The sequence below is a fragment of the Chelonia mydas genome, chromosome 1 (genome assembly GCF_015237465.2).
Source record: "Chelonia mydas isolate rCheMyd1 chromosome 1, rCheMyd1.pri.v2, whole genome shotgun sequence".
Classification (NCBI taxonomy): Eukaryota; Metazoa; Chordata; order Testudines; family Cheloniidae; genus Chelonia; species Chelonia mydas.
Window position 1 is genome coordinate 278688861 of NC_057849.1, and position 17581 is coordinate 278706441.

Below are 17581 nucleotides of genomic sequence, written 5' to 3' on the forward strand. Positions count from 1 at the left end.
AGTGGAAAGGGGCAAGGCAGTTCCCAAAGACACATGTCGGCTCCTGATTGAATCCAGAATGACTCGATTCTCCTGTCAAATTTGCTGCCTCTGAGAGGAAGCCAGGTTAGTAGAGAAGGTGGAAGATGGGCACTTTCTAGAGAACATTACCTTCTTTCTTGTGGATACTTTGGCTGACAACCCTCTGAGTATGATGGAGTCCTCTGCCGGGGCTGGTATTCGTAAGACTTCCTATAAGGGGTAGCATATAATTCTGAAGGACTATAGTGCTGCCCATGAAGTTTTTGAGGGAGTGGCGTGTGTTGTCCACTTTCTGTCTGAAATGCTCAATTCCCATTGACCGGGGGTTGTGTCACATGTGTCCATGGCCACATGTAGTGATGGTCTCTCAAACATTTGGCCCTTCTTAATTTTTTCCTTTAACTCACCCCGTTCTCTTACAAGATTTTAGATAGGAAGGGAAGGACCCTCTCCCAAGTGAAAAAATTGTATTTAGTAAACGGGGCTTGGTAATTTGCCACCTGGAGGTATAGCAAAGCTGATGAGTATGCCTTGTACAAAAAAAAAAGGGGGGGGGGGGAGTGGTCCGTCCAGCTTTTCGGATTTTTGTCCTTCAGTGTGCCTTTTGTGGACTTCGATTTTTTCCAGTGCTGTTGAAACAATCGGGGACCCTGAGTATGGATTAGCATAAAAATGTTCAAAGCTCTTTGGTGACATCTAATATTCCTCCTCCATTTTTCTGAAGTGAGAGCAAGAGTAGTGTAATCCTTTGACTGGTTCCAGTATCCCTTCATCAAATCAAAGAGTCTGTGAGACTTCTCACCAATGTAGAAATGTAGTCTCAATATCTCAGGCCTTCATAATGCAGGACAAGAAGCCTTGAAAAGCTTTGAAGACAATTTATTTGAAGGCTGTGGCTGGTGTCACCACCTTGTCCAGTGATGAAGATGACATCTTGTGTGGAGATGGAAGTTATTGTGATCCCTCCGTCATTGCTGACCCTTGGGGCTCACATCAAGTTCTGATGTGGGTGGCCTGGCTAATGAGGCCACCAGGGAATGGGATCTCCTTTTCCTGGAAATATGGGAGGGAAAATCTGTTCCTTGACATGAGAGACAGCAGTCCCCAACAATTCCAGTATGACCAGGATGGTATACCATATGGGTACTGGCCAGATCAATGCCACCTCACACCCCAGTACTCTCTTTGGGAGTTGCATTCTTAAGGCAGAGGAGAGGGATCTCCACTTGATGCCCAAAAGGAGGAATTTATCTCCTCTTTAAATGTCAGTGCTGTAGAGAGATATAGTATCAGGACCGGTTCCAGTACAGGAAACACCTCTAAACATGATCCAAATTCCTCCAGTGGGTATCTCGCACTCATGCTAGGCTCCCCTTCACAGATTCTGGTGCAGAGGTCAGCCACAAGGGTCTCATTCCCTGTGCTGTTTCCAGTCTGACTGAGGAATCAGACACACTATTCTTTGAACAGTGATGTTTTGTGTCTGTCTTCCAGAACTTCCCTTCACATATGAGCTATAATTGGCCTCCATGAGAGAATGCTGTCCTTACATACAGGCACAGGTGCTTGCTTAACTGCCTGGAATGCAGGTGCTATAGCTGTCAATGCCAAGGCTGTCAATACTAAGGATTTTGGTGCTGAGATTTCCAGGGCTGAGGGCTTTGTCTATGTTGACGTAGCTGGTGTTGAATTAATTGATGCCAGCTCCACTGGTGCTTCTTTTTACCTTCTTTCCAGTGCCTGACCTTGGGGTCTAATTGTGCTTGTGGGAGAATTGGCCAATTCTGGCTTGTCTAGTAGTGACCATCACATCCAGGTCCAACATGGACTGCTCTGGCACATGTAGCTTGAGTCAGGCATCCCTGGATTTGTGGGTCCTGGACCAAAAGCATTTGCCCATAGAGCACGTGTCCAGGATGTGACTCTATCCTATCATCCACCGTGTACATCCTTAATAGGGATCAGTCTGTCATAGTACGGGCAGGGTTTAAATCCTGAAGGTTTGCAGTCTGCCGTGAGGCATGGTGGATGGTGCGGAGTGCCTTGCCCCGCTGTACAGAGGGGTCTGTATTAACTTTTCTTCCATTTTTTTTTTCTTTTTTTGTGGTACAGCCAATGAAAGGATTGTGAAGATGTTTTCTTCACAAACATAATAAAAGAAATGGTTTTAATGTTTCTAAGAAAAGTTACAGGTTGGACACTTGCTAGTTTCTGTTCCACTGTCACAGGTGATCAGAGGGAGGGTTGTGGCTACCTGCCCTTTATGACCTCACATAGCAGCATGAGGCAGCACACGGTACATGTGCAGCCCTAATAGACACTGCTATTCAAAAGAATGATCTTGCACCCATGAAGCAAATGTGCACCTACAGAGGGATCCAAACTGATACACATGCAAAGAAGAATCTCAGATTTAGTGTTTTAACCAATAGAGCTGATGGAAAAAATATATGAAAAATAATCAAAATCTTGATTTTTCAACATTTTCTGACAAGTTCTAGATAAAAAGATCTAACATTTTCCTTGCAAAGATAACCTTGAAAATGCAAGTTGACAAAAGCCACTGTAGAGCAACTGCTAGATCTGAATGTACATTACTGATTTTTCTAGGGATCACAGCTTATTCATGGTTTCACTTATAGCCACTTGGCAGTTCATCTCTGGGAGGGCCCAGAGTAGGACACAGTCATGCTGCCAAAGGTGGCATTAGGGCCTCTGCAAGTTCTCTCCCAGTCCGTTATATATAGTCACATTGGTCCCTTTTCTGAGCAGCAAGCATAACCATTTGGCCACAAGGAGGAAGAGCACAATAGCATGCTATGAGCACAGTAGCACAGGTGGGAAGAATGTATCCAGATCCGGAATAGCAGAGACCTTTTAGCCTTCCTCAAAATTCTCTGAGGGTAAAAGAAACTCGCCCAGACCTTTCAACAGCTGAGGAAAATGGATGAAGAGACAAACCTCTTCACCTGCCATAAAGGGAAGGCACTTCACATTTATCTGATACCTATTACCAAAGGTTGCTACGAAAGACAAAAAAGTCTCCACCTCTTTAGAGACAGCAACATGGCAAAATTTCAACAGTTACCCACTTCCAAGTGCAGGCTGGGAATCTAACTGGGACGGTAGACCCTGGACTTTGATGATAGATTCTTCCCCTCCCGTCTCTGATATTTACTAGTAGGTTTAGTTTTTCAAGTAGTGGCTATCTATTAAAGTATTTGAGCCCCACCTCTCCCTCTAACTCTCATGCACAATAAAATAAGAAATTAACTTAAGACAGAGCCTGAGCCACTATTAGTGGTTACAGAATTGCCATGGATTTGGTATGCATATTTATATCTAATCAGCAGAGATCTTCTATAATTCTACTCCTGAAAACCATGTCCCTTTTATAAGAACTACCAAAGCTTACAGAAAGATAGCACTAGGACTAAGCTAGTAAAGTTAGAGAGACTCTCATAAAATCTAACTCTGAAAATTATTGAGTCTGATGATCTGTCACATGGAAGCATATTAAGAGTATTATTCCCAATGTGTACAACATTACATACAAATGTTATTATTCTTACAAGGGGACACTAGGTAAGAAGTTGCTACAAGCACTCTTTGGGTTCAATATTTATTACTGTCTGTCTTTACATTCGACATGTAGTTGTGATCCTTTACTCACACACCTTTACAGAACAGACTGCATTTAGAACTCCCTTAAATCTATTGTACTTATCTGGAGTTCTAACTTTCCCCTGAGAAAGTTCTGTCACACTAGATTAGGCAATCAAGAAGATCTCAGTTTTTCTTACCCTTGAAAGCATTTTTCTTAAATTGTTTTCCCAGCCTGAAGGGGGATAAACTGCTGGCCCTTTCCTGCAAATTTCCTTTTATAGTGCTCTTGCAAGAAAAAGTTGTTCAAAGGCCAGAGCTTACATTTACTCTGAGAGTTTACTAAGATCTTCATTTAAATCAGGACATGCCCATGCCTATTTCCCTCCTTTCTTCCACCCCCCCGCAAAAAAACCAAAAAACAAAACACCCGCAGCTTTATACCTCGAGTGAGTATTAAAGTTGAATATTTATGCTTCAAGACTGTTTGTATTTTGCAGGAGTCACAAAATAGAACTATCATTTCCAAAACTCAAATTGCCTGATTAGTTCTATAATGTACTAATAAGGACTATTTATGACAAAAAAAGGTTCCTTGTCCAATTTCTATTAAAATTAATTAGGTCAAAGTTATGGGTTTGTCCTAGGTAGAAAAAGGAGACACTTCTGTAAATGAGATATGTACATGGTCTCTCTCACTCTATTATTTTCTTAAGTAACACAGAATAGGAGCTTTTGCCGCAAGACTTGGACAGCTGCTGTGTCTGTTCAGAATCTACCCACGCTGACTACAAAGACCACAGAACTTCACATTAGTGAACCAAGTGTGCAATAAGAGTCATGATCATTTGTTTTCATGACCACAATTAGCTTATTCTTTCTAATAAATAAGATCTATCTGGCTATTTTATTACACAATAGTTTATCCAGCTTTTTAGATCAGTGGTTACATATTTTCTTCTATCCATTTGTAGTTCCTTTCTATATTTGACTTTGAAAATCATAGACTAGGGAGTAAGCACCTGTGATAGAGAAAGAATGTCTGTGGAGAACATACCATGATCCAGCAGGTTAAAAGCCTATTTTCTGTCTGACTGCTGCTGCCTGCCAATAACCGAGGAGACGATACAATATACTGTTCCAGACTAAAGGATATCCCTTTATGAAAAGCAATATTTTTAGGTGAAGTGATTTATTATATATAATACTACATATACACTGCATATATGGTCATTTTATAATTAATAGTTGAAGAGATGCCACAGAAAGTAGCCACATGTGTGGGCTTGTAAGAGTTGAGGCTGAAAATATAATACATCCATGGTTAACTATACAGGTAACTAGTAGAGTATTACAGCATAGTCATGCAAGCAAATGTGTGAGGCTAGCCACTTTGGTTCAAAGCATGGAAAAAGCAAAGTAGACTTTGTGATGAATTTTCATTCAAGACCACCAAGATTTGGGACTGTCTAGAATGCAACAACATAGCTTCAATTGCTGTAAACTTATATTGCACTTGCTTGTGGGTCTGACCCACACTGGCCAAGAAAATGGATACCCTTAACAATACTGTGTGAATTCAAATAAAATATGTATATTACTTAAAGTTCATAAGTTGATTGTCTCTGCGACTGACAACATAAGACAAATGCCTTGATCACCTTGAGTGAACCCACAGAACAAATTAACTGACTTATACCACATGCAGTATGTAATAATTGCAAATATCGGGCTGGGTTCTCCAGTCTGTCCATCCTTATTGTGCCACCCAGGATTCAAGCTAAAAATGGCCACTGGAGAATCCCCCTTGTGGAGATGAACACACCTCTGGCATGCACAAGCAGTGGAGCCTGTTTTTATGCCAGCTGCCACAACTCTAGCACACTTGGTGTGCTGGTAAATGGCTGAGGTGTTGCAGCTCCACTATTCCAATTATCTATTGATCCCTTAGGGTACACTGCAATAAAAAACGGGTGGCACAGAGTCTCAGAGCCCAGGTTAGCTGACTCTGGCTTGCACAGCTCAGGTTGGGGGACTAAAAATAGCAGTGTAGATGTTCAGGCTCAGGCTGGAGCCTGGGCTCTGAGACCCACCCCCCTCCAGGGAGTCTCGGAGCCCAAGCTCCAGTCTGAGCCCAAACATCTACATCACAGTTTTATAGCCCTGCAGCCCGAGCCAGCTGACTCAGCCCAGCCATGGCTGTGCCACGGGTCTTTTATTGCAGTGTAGACATAGGGCCTTTGTGCCAGTGGCATAAGTTGGAGCAGCTACTTGGCTGTTCTAATGCTAAACCACAGAACTGTAACTGGCTCCCTGATGACTCCACCCCATCCCTACCATCAGGCAAAACTTAGTCACATGGGAGAAAAATGAGACAATTATATTCCTTTAACCAATATTCTGTAGTTATGGAACATTCTGACTGCCTTGTGAGAAGGTGGAAAATTGAGCTTCTGTTCTCTTTCCAGAAAGCAGCAAACATCCCACACCTCAAATCACCCCAAAACTTTTAGCAAGATTAAATTTTCAGTCACACTCTTTCAATTTAATACTCAGAAGCATATGCTCCCACAAAAACTGATGTGCACATCTTTGAGTGCTTATGTGTTTTTGCAGATACACCTAGTCACAAACGTATTTTTTGCAGATGCAGAATTAGAGCATATGGCCCACTCTTGCTGAAAAATGGGTCCCAAATTTAAACAATATAGTTGCATAGTTTGCTCATTATCATCATGACCCCACATCACCTCCTAGCAATTATCTAACTTCTAGTAATAATATTACTGTACATCACTTATAATAAAAGATTAAAATGTTTACCTTGATATTCTGGGCATCAACATTAGCTCCAGCTTCTAGTAGAAGACTAATGACTGTAGTATTTCCTGCTAGCACAGCCCAATGTAGTGCTGTATTTTTGTGATATTTGTCCCCAAGATTAATGGAAACATTAAAAGTAAGCAGCAATCGAGTTGGATCCACACTAGAAAAATAAAAGCTTGGTTAGATCTACAAAGAATCAAAAATCACAATGCACTTTGTTTATGGGTTTGATCTACTTAAGCATCTTAGTGCATCAACTCAGACAATATTAATCAGAATACCCCTTTTTTATAGTGTTAAGTACTAATGGCCAATTCTGCTTCCACTGAAATAAATTATAAAACTACTTTTGAATCCAATGGAATCTGCACAGGGCTCTAAATTAGTCAATAAGTGTAACAAAGCTTCTTCTAGATGGTAGCAGAGCACATATTTTCACATAAATTCTTGTTTTCCCATGTATCACAGAAAAGTGACAGTATCATTACAAATATATAATACCATGCAAATGTCTACGTATTTGATGCATAGCAATGAGGGTACAAAACTTCTCTCGTTCCTCATCATCACACAACTCCTATAGAAGAAGCAGCAGAGGAAGGAGAGGGAAGAAAACACAGTAATAATGTTAAACAAACAATGCCCTCTCTTCTTCACTAATTGTCATAAATCAGGCAAATTATAGTAGGGTTGATGACATTATGGGAATAATTTAGCTAGCTAAAAAGATAGTGACTTGTTTGTTTTTGTATTTTATATTGTCTGACTAAGGCAAAGTGCTTTGAACAGGTCTGTATTATAATGAGTTTATTACCTGTGTGTTCTGTAAGCTGCCCACATTAAAGGTGTCATTCCATTTTGATCCATCATATCTACATCCTGATAAAAAGAAAAGCATTAGTGAGAGAAGTAAAAAATGCTACAATTTCAGTATACTATAGGAACAGAGGATTTGCCATGCTGGATCAGATATTGGTCATTTAAGTCTGGTATCCAATCTTCAATGTAGACACTGAGGGCTTGTCTACACAGCCCCACGGTTAGGACTACAGGGGGATGAACTGCAGCACGCACCGAAGTGCTGTGCTGTAACTGCCCCACCATCTCTGCTGGTGCAAACCAAAAGATACCTAGTTTGTATTAACATAGTACTGGTCTGGAAAGGCCTTCATTAATGCAAACCACGTACCTTTTAGTTCATGCCAACACTGTCCACATGGGTGAATTACAGCACAACTCTTTGGCGGGTGCTGCAATTCACACCCACATAGTGCCTATTGCAGTGCAGTACAGACATAGCCAAACTGATGCTTCACAAGAAAACAAAATATAATGAAGTTGTGCAATGCAAAACCTGGGAGCAAGAGACTTTTTTCCCCCTCTGTGTTTGGCATAAATAAGATAATGCCCTAATATTTAAGATTTGATGAATGCCTGCAGGAAGCATAATCAAGCACTTCTGCATTTTAATACATCTTTTGTATTTACAACTCCAGGTTTTGTATCCACAAAAATCAGTATTGAATTAACATTCTCTTCTCCAGGATATTTGTATTAACTATTGTTGACGAATACTGGCACAAGTAACATTAACTGTAAAATTAGTGAGCAAGTCCATAAAAAAGCGAAATTGCAGTGAAGTGCACTTGAGAATGTTTTTAACCGGCAGAAAGAATCCTTACAAGGAAATTTTTAAATATGACAATTCTAAACAGTACCATGTTATAAATAACATATTTTAGCTAGATGAAATGAATGAGGCAACAGAATGTAGTTAGTGACAATGTTAGGTTCTCAGAATGATAAATACTGGCTAAGCGTAAAGTATTTGTGTTTAATTATGTGTGGACAATCATTAAATGGATAGTAAGAACATGCTTTCATTCTTTTTCATTTTTGTATATTAGCAGCCATTTTATTTTCTGAATACTTAAAATACCTTATTGCCCCCCTCGTTCTGCTTTTAATAACTTTACTGGTAGGAAAAGGATGTTATGTCCAACAACAAAAAAATCACTTTTTAAAACAAAGTAGATATTATGTGTACATATGCCCACACACATAACCCCTGGAATACATATCATAGATCCCTGGTTATATTCTCTCTCTTAAAAATTTGAACAAGCTATTTGCTTAGAAGAATGACTGACTGACTTTCTACAATGTCTGGAGTCTGGCTGACACTTAAAAAAAAAAAAAAAGTAAGTATCATGGCCAATTAGTTACTTGATCCCCAGCCCAATTCCTGTAATATTTTTGGTTTTGTATCACCAAATAAATTATATTATTTGTTTTGAGCCACTGGGGCTGTTTGACATTATTGTAACTAATTTTCCTTCAATTCTTGAATGTGGGCTGCCTTAAACTGCACCATAAGAAACATGTAATTCAAACAACCTAATTTCCCTTTTTGTATCTGTGATAGATGGTGTCCAACTTGTCAAATATGAATGGTGCCTCCTAAGTAATTTTAATACTTAGTATTCTATAGTTATGTTTATGATCAGCTATGCTTTTTAGGTTAACTGCAAAGAGGGTAAATCTCAGTTTGTATGGCAACAAACTATTCTAAAAGGGTCTAAAGGCCATCAACTGGATGAATATACGCCAGTCATTTACAAATGGTCAAAAATTTCTGGCTAAAAATGTCCTTTTTGCAAAACTGAAGTTTTCCATATGAAAGTTTTGATTTTCCAACACGAAAATTGTAACCTTGGCGTCTTGGCTGCTTGTCCAAAAGGCTCCTGTCTATTTGACTTTCTGCTAGTGAAACTGATAAAAGCTTTCCCCTAGGACTAGTGAAGCCCCGATTGCCTGTTGCCTGTCTCCCCCATACCTCCATCCCAGCCAGCTCTGGGAGCTGGAGAGGCAGAGAGCGCTGATGACAGGAAAACATGAGGAATTCTGCCACCATGGGAGGTGTAGTCGTGTCCAGGAGGATGGCTCACAGAGATCACTGCCAGGTGTGTTCTTACTGAACTGAGGGATACACTTTATAATTTTAAAGGAAGTAAATAGTCCAGTACAACTGGATTTGGAGCTGCTACTGGAGAAATCCAATGGTGCCTTGTCCACACAGAAAATCTCTTCCACTGAGCTTTGTATGTCACTCTGGTTCAGGGTTTCTTGCTTTGGACCAAGATGTCTTGAAAATACAGCCGAGCAGCTTTTTCTACAGATGTCAGCCAGCTAACATCCAAAATGCCAGATTCAGGTATGTCTGATTTGGATGCAGGACTGGGCCATTGTTCTGCAAGACCAGATTCAGTAGGACCAGCAAGGTCATGGGTCTCCATACTTACAGGTTAATAAAGTTTGAGTACCAAATTGTCTAGCCCATGTTTGTGCTATCATAATGACCTGAACTGTGTACTGCCTCAATTTCCTGAAGAACCTGGGTATCATGGGCATTGATGAAGAGAGGTATAATAGACCAGGAGCCCACAGAATAAGGAAGGCATCCGAAAGGAAACCTGGGCTCATGTCTCCCTGGAGCAGAAGCTGAGGCACTTGTGACATGGTGCAAACAGGGCCACTTTTGTAAATCCCTATTTGTGCAAGACGCTTAAGGAGGGCTGCAATCTTGAGGCACAACTGAGGGTTCTCTGATGAGTTAGTCCGCCAGTTTGTTCTGGAGCCTAGGAGGTGCAGAGCACCATGAGATCCACCAGTCCATGGGATCCAGAGAGGGGAATCACAGAAGCAAGGGTAGCCATATGGAATTTGAAACAAGCAAAGAAGGTTGAGATAAAGATCAAGGATGGGTCTCCAACCCCTTTCTTCTTTTTGATTAAGAAACAGTTGGAATAAAATCCCTTGCCTCTGAACTCTGTGGCATTTCCTCTACCCATCCCAGTTGAATGAAGGAGTCCACTTCTTGCTTAAACAGTCTCCCATGAGAAGGGTTCCTGAAGATGGACAGGATGGGTGAGGAGCGGACAGAAACATTTTGAAACTGGATAGGATATCCCTTGTTGATTATCTGAAGGAGCCACAGATCTGAGGTTATCCCATGCCAGGCGGTTGCCAAAAGGAGTGTTGGACGAGCAAAGATGTGAAAGTGATCCAGCCACAGTCTCAACACACACATCAACACTGGTTCTTTCCCAAAGCCCCAAGTTGTGAAGCAACCAAGGAAGAAGCAGAGGGTTGCCTCTCGTAAAATCACTGCTTCTTCCTCAGGGTCTCCTCGGACAGTTGCTTAGTACCATACTGAGATTGTGGTCTCTGTCGGTAGAACAGTTGCTGTTGTTTTGAATTCTTCCTCCTTGGAGGCTGGGACATACAGGCCCAAGAATCTTAAGGTTGTTCTGGAGTCTTTAAAGTATATGGAGCAATTCATATGTACCACTATTAAAGAGGTAATTGCCCTTGAATAGGGGGCCCTCAATGGTAACCTGGACCTCCCTTGGAATTCCCAATACCTTAAAACTAAGCAGACTTCCTCATCACCATGGCATCTACCATTGTCCTGGCTGTTGTGTCTGATACACTGAGTGCTCCTTGGAGAGCTATTCAGGCTGTGAGCTGGCCTTCAGCATGAGGAACTGAAGTCCCCTTTGACAGGTTTTTCAGGAGTCTGTCCATAAAATTGCAATGTTTGTCCCATATTAAAAAAAAAATGTATTTGGGAAACAGCTCCTGATAATTCATTACTCTCATCTGCAGGCTTACTATGGGGTACACCTTCCTCCCAAAGAGGTCTAACTTCTGGTCTTTCTCCCAAGGGATGGTCTTAAAGCAGCATAGCCAGCCTGACTTCTCATGAGGACTATGGTGTTGGTAAAAATATTCCAACCTTACAGCAGACATCTCTCAGCACTTTCTGATGTGATGTGACCAAGGCCAGCCTATGTCAAATCACTTTGGCCATTTCAAACAGTCTGTTATTAATGGGCATGGCTGATTGTCCCATAGAGGAAGGCTGCACTATACCCAGAAGTCTGTGTTGCTTCTCCTGGGTAACCTGCAACAGGATAAGCAGCATCTCCACCAATCTTTTTAGCAAGTCCCTTTAGCTCATCCACAGAAGTGGTGGATGGAGGCTTAACCACTCTGTCTGGACAGAATGAGCTGACTGGAGGTTGATATACTGCTGGAGAATAGTATATCCTCACCTTCCAGAAGCTGAATTCAATACTGAAGTGGAACCCGAGACGACTGGAGCTGCTTCTTTGACAAGAGGGACTCTCAAGGCTCTCAAGACTGGATAAAGCCACCTTCCTGGAATAGGGATTCACCCCCACTCGAGGGACCAGTATAGCCTCAGTTGGTAGGGATAATGAGGATGGCTCAAGAGTGGGTAGAAGGTGGGGTGTGCTCTATGGGTCCCTGATGATCTTCTGGTGCCCCTCAAATATTCCTCCTTAGATTCTCTGCCTGATTCTCACTGTGACACTCACAGAGGTGTGGGAGCAACTCCAGAGAAGAAGCTCTGCTACGTACCTCTGGGGAAAAAGAAAAAACGTAAGCCTCTTCCAACAATGGGGCAGATCTATCAGGTGTACTCCATCTTGTGGGCAATTACCCCCCCATAGCCTCTCAATGAGGGTGATTCCGATACCATTCCTACAGAGAGACATCTCACTGGTGCTGTGGACGGTAGCGGTGCCGACAAAGAGAGTTGGCACACAGCTGAAACTGAAGTCAAGGAAAGAGATCTGATTACACAGACACTTGGTGCCATAATTCCCAGTGCCTGCGTGAACAGTGCCAAGATGCTCGATGATGATACATTTGGTGCCAAAGTCTGTGTCTTTCTATCAAACCCGGAGGCAGCACTGTCCTTGGTATAGGAAGAGGCCATCTACAGAAACTTTGGGTTTGGTGCTGGGGCGCTGGTATAGGATTCCACTTTAAGGCTTTTGGAGGAGTAAGCCTTAGGAGAGGCTTTCTCCATTCCATGCTTGGAGAGTGGGATTGGTGCCTGCCCTGGTCTCTGAAGCGGTGCTTTTTAGGGCTCGTTTCTGAACACATCATCTATGCGGCTGACAAGTGGGTCTTGTGAAAAGCCACCAAGAGTGGCATCTCAATTCATCAGGGCATTGGCAGCATGGAGCTGACCAGACACCTGGAGCATCTCTGAAGGTCTACCCGGATCCAATGAGGCTTGCATCTTTCCAAGAAGAAGAGTTTCAGCTTTGCCTCTGTCGTCTGAGTCCTCTTGAAGTATGACATGCAGATTAAGCAGCACTCGAGAGCATAGCCCTCTTAAAGGACAGCAGACACAAGGAGCGTCTGTTGTTCATGGGCATAGCAATGTCACAGGAGTAGATCTTTAACACCGGTGACTTAGGGTTGACCACTGTACAAGGGGGCTCTGCACAAAGGAGAGATCTCTTGTATGGAATGGAAGTGGGAACTATCATTACTGTATCTAAAACTAAGTACTTCAAAGCAATGCGCAAAGAAAATTTATCAACAAGAACTAATGCTAACAAACTTTTCCTAGTGAGAGAAAGAATTGTGCTAGCTACTTGCTAAGATCAAAGAATGTGGATATTACAAGGTCTAACAGTCACAAGCAGTAAAAAGGAACTAAGTGCAGGTTGCGGCTGGCCCACACTTTTATCATTTCAGATTCAGGGAGCGAAAGTGCACTCAGGGCACAAGCATGGACCCAGTGGACACTGCTATTCAAAGGAATCCAACCTCACATGCCTGAGTTACATGTGCACCCAGAGTGGAATCTGTGTGGATAAATCGCTCAAAGAAAAAATTCCAGTTTCCACACATCTTTACTCCTAATGGTGCAGTGGGAACTGCCCAGGGGAAAAGGGACGAGAGTTGGGGCATGCTTATATCCCATTGACCCATGGCTGCCAGAACGGTCCTTGGAGCCAGGGACATCCAGTAATGCTTAGAGCAGCCTCATAGCTACTTTAGTTGTGCAAGAGGGCCAAGCCCAGAAACACAGGGCCCAAGCTTCATGAGTGCAAAGGTTACATACACACACACTCCACCCGCCAAGTAGTCCTTGGCACTGCTCAGAATCAGAGTTTCTGAGCAGTACTGCAGCTATGAGTGTCAAAAAAATGACTTAGTGCTTGGTAACGTCTTCATGATTTTTCAGCAATTTACGTAAGCAACCTTTGAAATTGGTTTGTACCACTTTATGTAGTGACAAGATAAACAAGTACAGTGGTTTTATTTTAAAACCACCTTGCTTCAAGTTTTTCCTCTCTATTTCATTGATCTGTAGAAAGAATCTGTTTTTATCTATGACAACCTAAACTGGGTTGTAGATTCTGATACTTGTGGACAGCTAGTGACAGGAGTCTTGGAGAGACACTGAGCACTTGGTAGAGGAAGGTCAAAATTCACAAGTAACAGCATAAGGATCCTATCTGGGCAACAGTAATTGCAATTTCCATTCCCAGACAGTGCCATAAAGAAGCAGGTGGGAACCAGAGTGAACACAGGGAGAGCTGAGTGACTGTAGGGCATCAATTCTGCAAATGAGTAACTAACTTCCTGGATCTGAGTATTCCTATTGAACTCACTCAACGGGGCTAGTCGTATGCGCCGTTACTTGCATCCATTTACAGGATGGGAGTTTACAAGTGCAATGGCAGAATAGTTTCATAGAAGGTTGTATAAAAGTTTTGCTTTTAAAATACACATAGAAGTGTGGTTTTGTAAATTTTCCATTATCTTTCTCTATTACAAAACATGAAATAGTATTTTAACTTCAATAACCATAAATATGTAAAAACATACCTACATACATAACACCACAATGTTTATTAATTAAATTACTATGGATTTTGATAACATATGCAGGCTCAATGCATAATTTTTCAACTTCATTTTCTCAGCTGTTTTCAAAAACAGCCAGAGTAATTAATACAGATTATAGATTCATCATGTAATATTAAACAGACATTGTAAAGGCAAAATGGACACAATTTTTAGGTTTAGTAGTAATAATCTTTTACAAAACTCATGACCAGGAGAAATGTTTCCATGAGGATATTTTTAATTCCAAAAGAAACAAAATACAGCTACACATCCATACACTCACACCCCCCCATACACACAGTTTCTTTTGAAATAAAATTATATATTTACACATATATTACATATGTAATAAAAGTTTATTATTTATATAGTATGTAACAATTATAAAGAAACATTTCTTTGGTGTTTTTGCAACTAATATACAAGTTTTTATTTATTTATTTATAAATTTGTAGTTTGATTGCAATAAATATATATTTTAAACCCAACAGTGCTGCTTTAACCAATGACTTTTGAAAGAAAAAACACTATGTATTACACATACATAAAAAGCCTTACCAAAAGTCAGGGTTTTACACACACACACACACACACACACACACACAATTCATTAACAAAATGCATGATTATGGAATTTGCTGATGCAGGGCGAGATCCTTATTAAAAATTCTATTGATTTCTGTCTACACCATTTATGTTGTTCAAACACACGTTTATCTACTATGTTTGGTCAACATCTTCACGTGTATCTTACTGCATAATAAACAGTATAACAAACTTTATCTGTTTAACTACACAAACGGTTTAATAAAAATTGTACGGCTGTCAATTAACCGCAGTTAACTCACACGGTTAACTAAAAATTAATTGTGATTAATCACACTTATAACAATAGAATACCAATTGAAATTTATTAAATATTTTTGGATGTTTTTCTACATTTTCAATTGATTTCAATTACAACACAGAACACAAAGTGCCCAGTGCTCACTTTGTATTATTATTTTTGATCACAAATATATACACTGTAAAAATGATAAACAAAAGAAATAGTATTTTTCAATTCACCTCATACAAGTATTGAAGTGCAATCTCTTTATCGTGAAAGTGTAACTTATAAATTCAGATTTTTTGGGTGGGGTTACATAACTGCACTCAAAAACAAAACAATGTAAAACTTTAGAGCCTACAAGTTCACCCAGTCCTACTACTTCTTCTGCCAATCGCTAAGACAAACAAGATTGTTTACATTGACATGAGATACTGCTGCCTGCTTCTTATTTACAATGTCACCTGAAAGTGAGAACAAGCATTTGCATGGTACATTTGTAGCCGGCATTGCAAAGTATTTACATGCCAGATATGCTAAACATTTGTGTGCCCCTTTATGCTTCAGCCACCATTCCAGAGGACATGCTTGCATGCTGATGATGCTTGTTAAAAAAAAATGTGTCAATTAAATTTGTGACTGTATCCTTGGGGGGGAGAATTGTATGTCTCCTGCTCTGTTTTACCCACATTCTGCCATATATTTCATGTTATAGCAGTCTCGGATGATGACCCAGCACATGTTCGTTTTAAAAACACTTTCACAGCAGATTGACAAAACGCAAAGAAGGTACTGATGTGAGATTTCTAAAAATAGCTACAGCACTCGACCGAAGGTTTAAGAATCTGAAGTGCCGTCCAAAATCTGAGAGGGACGAGATGTGGAGCGTGCTTTAAGAAGTCTTAAAAAAGCAACACTCTGATACGGAAACTACAGAACCTGAACAACCAAAAAAGAAAATCAACCTTCTGCTGGTGGCATCTGACTCAGATGATGAAAATGAATGTCTCAGTTTGCACTGCTTTGGATCATTATCGAGCAGAACCCATCATCAGCATGGAAGCATGTCCTCTGGAATTGTGGTTGAAGCATGAAGGGACACATGAATCTTTAGCACATCTGCCATATAAATATCTTCCAACGCCAGCTACAACGGTGCCATGCAAATGCCTGTTCTCTCTTTCAGGTGACATTGTAAACAAGAAGCAGGCAGCATTATCTCCTGCAAATTGTAACCAACCTTGTTTGTCTGAGTGATTGGCTGACCAAGATGTAGGACTGAGTGGACTTGTAGGCTCTAAGGTTTTACATTGTTTTGTTTTTGAATGCAGGTTCTTTTGTACATAATTCTACATCTGTAAATTCAACTTTCATGATAAAAAGAGACTGCACTACAGTACTTGTACAAGGTGAACTGAAAAATACTTTTTTTTGTTTTTTTACAGTAAAAATACCTAATCAAAAATAAATATAGGTGAGCACTGTACACTTTGTATTCTGTGTTGTAATTGAAATTAATATATTTGAAAATGTAGTAAACATACAAAAATATTTAAAATAAATGGTATTCTATTGTTGTTTAATGGCATGATTAATTGCACAATTAATCACAATTATTTTTTTAATCACTTGACAGCCCTAAAAAATTGATTACTGAAAGCAACAGCTTTGAAAAAGTATTTTAAAAGTTAGAAAGAATATACCAAGACCATTTTCTGCTACTTTTGTCACTATACAGCAGAATCTAAGCAGAAAGTAAATATGAGGCAAGGATTGATATACAGCAATATGAGATTGAAGATAGTTATCTGTGCTACAGCACCATCTGCTGTTCCATCTCAGCTACTTTATAAAGGAACTAAATATAATACAATATACTCCCAATTATCCAAATAGCATGGGGGACACGGGTTTTATCTGGATAAACTAGAGCATGAATAATCAAGAGGGTAGAAGACATTCAGTAGTGGGATAGCCTCCCCAGCAGCTGGAGTCTCGTCGTCGTCCTCCTCCTCGCAGTCCTGGCCAGGGGTCTCTGCTCTGCCCTGCTCCACTCACTCACTCCCCTGACAACAGGGCTGCAGAAGGCTCCCTGAATTATTGAAGGGCTGGTGACACCCAGTCTCTGCAGGGGCAAAGTGTGGGGCAGAGCACAGACTCTGGGGCTGGGACTCTGCTCTGCCCTGCCAGGACTTCAGTCTTCCCTACATCTTGTGCCTTTAGGGATTGGGTGTCACTGGCCCTGCAGCAGGGCAGGAGAGCCCTCTACAGCTCTGATGTCATGGTCCTACTCATTCACTCCCATGATAGCAGGATGCAGAGGGTTCCCTGTGCTGCTGCAAGAGCCGTTTAGCAGCAGGGTGACCTCCTTCATGGCCGGGAGCTCCGCCTCTTCCTCAGAGTCCTGTTCAGGGGGTCTCTGTTCTATTATCCAAACCTTCACATTATCTGAATCCCTTCTTTATGCCCCAGCATGCGATACATGGTGGACAAGAACGGGATTCAGAAAATGCAGAGGTTTGAATAATAGAATTTTGGATAAATGGGAGTATACTGTATATG

At 40.9% G+C, this 17581-nt stretch overlaps 1 protein-coding gene across 4 annotated transcripts in view; it reads right to left on the reverse strand.

Moving 5' to 3' along the window:
* ZDHHC17 (zinc finger DHHC-type palmitoyltransferase 17) overlaps positions 1–17581 on the reverse strand; it is a 126583-nt gene that overhangs the window by 57296 nt on the left and 51706 nt on the right. For all 4 annotated transcript variants that reach the window (XR_006291207.1, XM_037886158.2, XM_037886127.2 and 1 more), the window contains 2 exons: positions 7265–7329; positions 6448–6610 (listed from right to left, as the gene is read on the reverse strand). Coding sequence is in view for 3 of the 4 variants with exons in the window: in XM_037886158.2 (XP_037742086.1) it covers positions 6448–6610; positions 7265–7329 (228 nt within the window). In the remaining variant the exon portion in view is untranslated. The remainder of the gene's footprint in view (positions 1–6447; positions 6611–7264; positions 7330–17581) is intronic.